Raw genomic sequence first — 6,532 nt, forward strand, 5'->3', positions numbered from 1 at the left:
GGGGGGGTCTGTTTTGTTTTGTTTTGTTTTTAATAAGCATCTGAAAGTATAAAAAGCACCCAGCAGGACTAATGTAACACACAAACCTGGTCATAAGTTAACGGTGGCAAGTCTTCCCCACAAACTGATTTTTGTTCTGCATAGCACTGCTCCTGTATTGACTTATCTCTGGCTATGAAGAAGCCGAGCCAGGCACTGGTGGTGGAGGACGTGTGTTGCCCCGCAAGGAGCAACCCAATGAGCATTCCCGCAATTTCATCATCTGTCAGTGGACGGCCATCCCTAGGTTAAAGGATGTTGTGTTAGAACTTCATTTGATCAGGTTTCCAGCTAAAGTAGCATTTTCAATTTCTTCTACTGTCCTTCTTTCTCCTCCTTTTCTTTTGCTGCATACCTTAAATGGAGCAGCAAAAGATCTAGGGGTGGGGAGAAGGGAGAACAGAGACAGAGGCATTCTCTAGAAGCCTGAAAGAAAATCATTACCCAACAGACAACAAAGAGAAAGGAAGCAACCTCTTGACCGCTGATGAAAATCTCAGAAACCTGAATAACCATTTTAAAAGCTGTTTTTAAAAATAGAGCTAGGAACAATTGCTGGAAACAAAACCAATGGAGAAACATGAGGGAATATTTCTTATTTTGTGGTAGACAGTTTTAACCAAAGAGCTCAAAACTCAAGTAAAACATCTATAAATGGCAAGCCTTCCAACCCTCGGCTTACTTGTATGAAGCCTCAAGTAGAGTTTGGAGCATGTCATCCTCCTTTTCCTCAGACATTCGACGTTTCTGGATAACCTTGTAGAAAATATTCTTTATTTCTCTGTGTGCTCGATCTCGACGTCTGCGATTCAAAACACTTCTATTAGCGATTTTGTATAAAGTAACACATAAAATGCTTATGAGAATTTATTGGGATGTCTACATTAGCTTACAAACGAGAAACTGGGGGGGGAAGGGGAGAAAGATAAAAACTCCGAACAACAAGTAAGAGGTTTAGATAAAATGTTTAAGTTGCTTCATCTGCTATTTCAGGTACCTGAAGCTTGGCAGAGGTAGCCATCCTGGCAGAAGCCAGGCAGCGTGAGTGAAACCCCCATCCAAATCGGCGTACAGCTGAGCCACCTTCTCGTTCAGAATTTCTTTCCCATGTAAGCAATGACTTGCTGTCAAAATGATAAGTTCTGAGAAGGCTTCGAACAGGTCTGAGGAAAGATTTGAAAAACGATACTGACAATGCATTTCAGGCAAGATGCTGTGCTTTACATGTTATTCTCTATTTTTATTTTGTAGAAGAGAGAAATAAGTAACTAGAATTGTAAATAGAGCTTTAGATTGTTTTGCTAAGAGAACAAAGCATCTAATTTTAGAATTTTGTGTGTCTCTCAGGTTCTCTTCAGAGAACTTCTTAATTAGATTGTTGATTTCAACAACTTTTTCCTAAGGTATTTCTTTCTAGAAATATTTCTAGGAGAGCTAAGAGTCCTTCCAAAGTGAGCCATGCAGCACAAACTTAATCCTTAATAAAGATAAAAGGAGTCATACAAACACTTCACCTTGAAATCCAAATGCATGGAAAACCAGTTAGTTTTCACAGAATCACAGAATATTAGGAGTTGGAAGGGACCTCAAAAGATCATCCAGTCCAACCCCCCTTGCCAGAGCAGGATCACCTAGACTGGGTCACACAGGAACGCATCCAGGCGGGTTTTGAATGTCTCCAGAGAAGGAGACTCCACAACCTCTCTGGGCAGCCTGAGTTTTGCTGCTCACTGGATTATTTTTATAAAATAGTATAATAGTATAAAAGTCAGAGCAGGATCTTTTCCTAGCGACTAAGAGGCAGTTAGGTTGAGCTGACTCCTATTGCGCTAAACGAGCATGATGTAGCCAGGCCACAGGTACGCTCCCTGTGAACTGACTAAGAAAGCAAAAGACAGTCCTTCATTCCCTCCAGTGATTTCCTGAGCAGCTTTATTCTCAAATAGCCTTAAATTTGATTAAACAAAATCTGTACTTTGCATGTTTCTTCTAATGTTCAGTACAGTTTTACCAATGTCATTTTTAATTTCTTCATTTTTTGCAGTAAATCATTTACAAAACCTTACTGCACTGGCCTTAATTCCTTCTCAGAAAATCACAGGAAAAATGCATCTGATCTTGCTTACTTTTTTCTCCACTCTCTCCCCATGCTTTGAAATACTCCTTTGTTTCTTCTTCAATCACAGATACATGCTGCTTAAACTGTGCGATATTTAGCCCTGTTTTAAGCATCTTCTTCTGTTCCAAAAATACCTAGAGGAACCAAGAAAGAAAAACAATCAGTACAAGGATCATCATATTACTGTAATTAACAACTTATTATCATCTCTACTATAAGAACATACAGAAATAAAAAGAGATTATAATTAGGACTGCAGGGTACAATAGATACTCAAATTTAAATAGCAGATAATACTCTGGTTTTCACCTTCTTTGTTTTTCAAGCAGAAGTTTAGTAACATCCAAGTAAAATACTATCTCAAGGGAGCTATAATTCTCTCTTTTGTAGTACTAAAACGAAAAATAATTCTGTTATCTTTGTTAAACTTTATCCGTGAAGATACAGGAAGCAGTCCAGCTGTGGAAAACATAGCCCACGTGAATTTTCTGAGGAATCTGAATCTGCAGAGAAAAAAGGAAAGAGTCTTTCCAGTATCAAAGGTTTGAACTAAGTAGACTTACCCACAGACACCCCAATGCTTGCTGAGTAAATACAAACCGACCAACCTCTTGACTAAAGCAGAACTCAAACACACTATGGGGAAAAAAACTAAGTTAACTCTAGAAACTAAAGACCTTATTTCTGAAAAAAAGCAGTATATGGCTTTTTGACCAATGAGGTAGACCTTAATGATCCCTATATGCCTGAAGAATGTAGTTACAAGGAATGCCCATTTCCAAGGAGCTTATAGAAAGTTCTGTGAAACTCCTGAAGGAGATTAGATTCTATTAAAGGATTAGCTCTTGAATGAAGACAGACACTCAAATCCAATCATGAACTGTAGAACATGACAGCAGAAGTCAAAAGAGCTGTAAGAAGTGGAGGAACCTTCACAAAATTAAGGACAAACCAGCACCTTCCAGCTTCAAGCAGACATCCCACAACAGTTGGAGTCCAAAGAAGAAGACCTTCGACTGTCACAACAAGTTTGTTAGAATGGCCCCACTTGTGGAAGAGGTCTCCTAGGACACGAGAAATTATCTCCTACTTGTTACCCAGGCTGCAGTCTTGCTGGTTTCATTCACAAAGGGACGAGAGGAGCTACACAAATCCATCAAGTGAAAAAAAACCCCACCATGCAAACTAAACAATCCTGCCCCCAAACTTTGTGACAGTCTATCCCCAGTTGAAGACTTCCTGGCAAAGTGGGAGACAACTAAGTTCTCCTTTACTTATTTACAAAGTGGCAAGTTGTTGGTAGCCAGTTGTACATGAGATCTCCAAAAGAATGGGGTAAGAGCAACACACATACTTTGTGGATCACTGCAAAATGCTGGTGTGGAGGAGAGGAGACTAGTGACTGCTGCCCTTAAGCCATATAATTAAGACAGCAACAACCACTGCAAGTACCTTCAGAGAGGAGAATGAAGAGGTATGCTAAGGAATAAAAGTCTTAATGGCCACAGAAACTATTACCAGGCAAATGACCAGCATCTCTACAAGCAAAATTAAACCAAAACTGAAAATCCAAAAATAAAGTATATCTCAATGCTGTTTCTGCCCCCAGACTACTCTGTTGTACAACAGGCTGTCAACATCAACATACAGTGAACACAGAGTCCCAGGGGAGCAGGTCTGTCCAAGGAAAAGTTGGCTTCTGCAGTTTAGGAGTCTGTCATGACAGACAACATGCACAAGCAAGAATGCAGCAAATGCTTAGCTCGGAAACAACACCCCATGACACAGCCATTGTGCTCCCAGACCCACGCAGGCTGTATTCTGCAAACACACACACACAATGATTTTTGTCTGAGCAAGACAAAACTTGTGGTGCAAACTGACAAATCAATACTCCTGTGTCTAGGTGAAAAATTATCACTCTTAAAGCTCTCTCAGAAGGAAGACCTAAAGTTGCTTGAAAGGGAAAAATAAACTGCAGGCAGTAGCATGCTATAAGGGAAGGAAAAAGAGACTCACTCACTGCTTTTCCCTCTATGGTGGGATTAGATGGTTTCAAAAAACAGCATCCAGACTGCTGAATGGCCAGGTGGTAAACACAGCAACCTAAACATGTTCAGTGTTGATTATCCATGCGAGACAGCTTACCAACTGCCAGAACTGTGTATGAACACCCAGCTTCACACAGAGCCAAGAGGCTGCCTACTCAGAGTTTAAATTATGCTACTTTTCTACTCATATTTAAAATACATACCATATTAGGGACATCATAAGCAACTCCCTTGCCAAACACTGGTGTAGTTAACCGAGAGTATACATCCTCTGCATTCAAATCTTCATTTTTACTATTGAAGAGTAGAGCAGCAGCATCACTGCCCAGTAAGTATGTAAATGTCTTGCCAACCATAGTGAAACTGAACACAGGTCCATACTAAGAGAGGAAAAGAAATACCAATTTATTTTAAATAAGAAGAAATACAAATCATTAAATCTGTATCTCTTTATGTACATAAAGGCTTCCATAAATCACTTACTCTCCTGAGAAGTATCTACGGATTTAATAAAGATATAAAATTTTTACACTACATTTAAATTCTCAATATACTTACTAGCGATGTCTAATGTTACAATGAACACACATGATCTTGCACATCTTGAAAAACTATTTGTTGAAAAAAATGTAAACAAAAGATCACTACAAAAACTAGCAAGAAGATTACAGCATATATAGCTTCCAATAATCTACAAACACTGTCCCAAAATATTCTAGATTTGGAGTTATGGATAAGTAATTAAGAGCAAACAAGATTTTAAAGTTTAAAAGTCATCTCCATACACTAAAATTGGCTTTCTCTAAGATTTAAGCTTTTGACTCTATAACGCTTTAGACAATGTGAAACAGATGAATAAATCTTATTTCACTGGAATTAAGGATCTACTGCCTTAGTTCCATTTCTTTTGGGCTTTTATACTAGAAAACATACTAAGGTTTTACACATCAGCCCTTTTAACACTGGAGAGGGCCTTAAAAGTCATCAAATTGCCTACAGAGGTGGTCAACTTAATTTTAAACACGCTCCAGATAAAGAACTTAATATCTTAGCATATGCTCAGCCAGTCGTGTGGGAAGCCAAACCTTGTCATAAGCATCTTCCAAAAATTCAATGGGGCTTTTTCCAAATGCGATTGCATGCCCAAGGAAAGGGATGCTTGATGAAATGTAAGGTGGGTATTTCTGAGGAAGAAAAAGAAAAATAATTATTAATGTTTTTCAGAGAGTAATAAAATTCACAGACTCACAGAATGAATCATAGAATGGTTTGGGTTGGAAGGGGACCTTAAAGCTCATCCAGTCCAACTCCCCTGTCATGAGCAGGGACACCACCCACCATACCAGGTTGCTCAAAACCCTGTCCAACCTGGGACACTTCCAGGTTCCAGGGAGGAGGCATCCACAACTTCCCTGGGCAACCTGTTCCAGTGTCTCACCACTCCCACAGTGAACAATTTATTCCTCATATCTAGCCTAAATCTACCCTCTTTCAGTTTAAAGCCATTCCCCCTTGTCCTATCACTACATGCCTTGGTAAAATGCCCCTCTCCAGCTTTCCTGTAGGTCCCTTCAGGCCGCAAAAAGGTTTCCCTGGAGCCTTCTCTGCTCCAGGCTGAACAGACTCAACTCTCTCAGTCTGTCCGCATAGGGAAACATGTCCATCATGTCCATCCACATAAAAACCACACACAGAGGAGGCTTTACACATGTTTTGTTTAAATGCTTTCATGAAAGGCCAGCTTCAGACAACTTTTTTTTTAAATAGAGTTACAGTGAGACACATTTAAAAGCAGCAGAGATTAAAATAAACTGCATACAATTAAGATTCTTGCCAACCTGCCTCTGAAAGCAAAGCACAAAGATACTGACACTGGAAAAAAGGCAGCCAGAAACAAATCTGCGTTGATCCTTTGCTAAACGGTTCCCCAAAAGCACCAACTTCAGTTTAGCACCGAGTTTCACACGTACGGAGGAACCTTTCTTTAAGCTGCCCCAACGAAACAGCATCGGGCACTGCCTCTGCCTCTGCAAAACCCAAGCACCTGGGCTTCATATGGCAACAACGAGCTGGGCGAGGGGCTGAGCCAGCGCGATGCTCCCTCAGAAACCATTCCCGGGGGCGGCCGCTAGGAACGTCCCTTGTTCCAGCACGCCTGGGATTTACCGCTCGTGTGCCGGCGCTCCCCGAGAAGGGCTGTCCACAGGTGAGCGCCGGTCCGCACGCCAAGGAGGCCGCCCGGCTCCCCCCGGCCCTCTCCTTCTCCCCTGCGCTCGCCCAGCGGTGACCGCCGGGTCCGGGTCCCCTGCCCTCCCCCATCACC

At 41.1% G+C, this 6,532-nt stretch overlaps 1 protein-coding gene across 1 annotated transcript in view; it reads right to left on the minus strand.

Annotated features, from left to right (window-relative positions):
- LOC104537988 (lanosterol 14-alpha demethylase) overlaps window positions 1-5,389 on the minus strand; it is an 8,063-nt gene extending 2,674 nt beyond the window's left edge. The window contains exons 1-6 of the mRNA XM_010181024.1: window positions 5,295-5,389; window positions 4,413-4,589; window positions 2,166-2,292; window positions 1,037-1,202; window positions 722-841; window positions 87-282 (exon numbers count right to left, since the gene is read on the minus strand). Coding sequence (XP_010179326.1) covers window positions 87-282; window positions 722-841; window positions 1,037-1,202; window positions 2,166-2,292; window positions 4,413-4,565 — 762 coding nt within the window. The 5' untranslated portion in view covers window positions 4,566-4,589; window positions 5,295-5,389. The remainder of the gene's footprint in view (window positions 1-86; window positions 283-721; window positions 842-1,036; window positions 1,203-2,165; window positions 2,293-4,412; window positions 4,590-5,294) is intronic.
- Window positions 5,390-6,532: the final 1,143 nt, after the last annotated feature.

This window comes from Mesitornis unicolor, unplaced genomic scaffold, assembly GCF_000695765.1.
Source record: "Mesitornis unicolor isolate BGI_N332 unplaced genomic scaffold, ASM69576v1 scaffold23973, whole genome shotgun sequence".
Classification (NCBI taxonomy): domain Eukaryota; kingdom Metazoa; phylum Chordata; class Aves; order Mesitornithiformes; family Mesitornithidae; genus Mesitornis; species Mesitornis unicolor.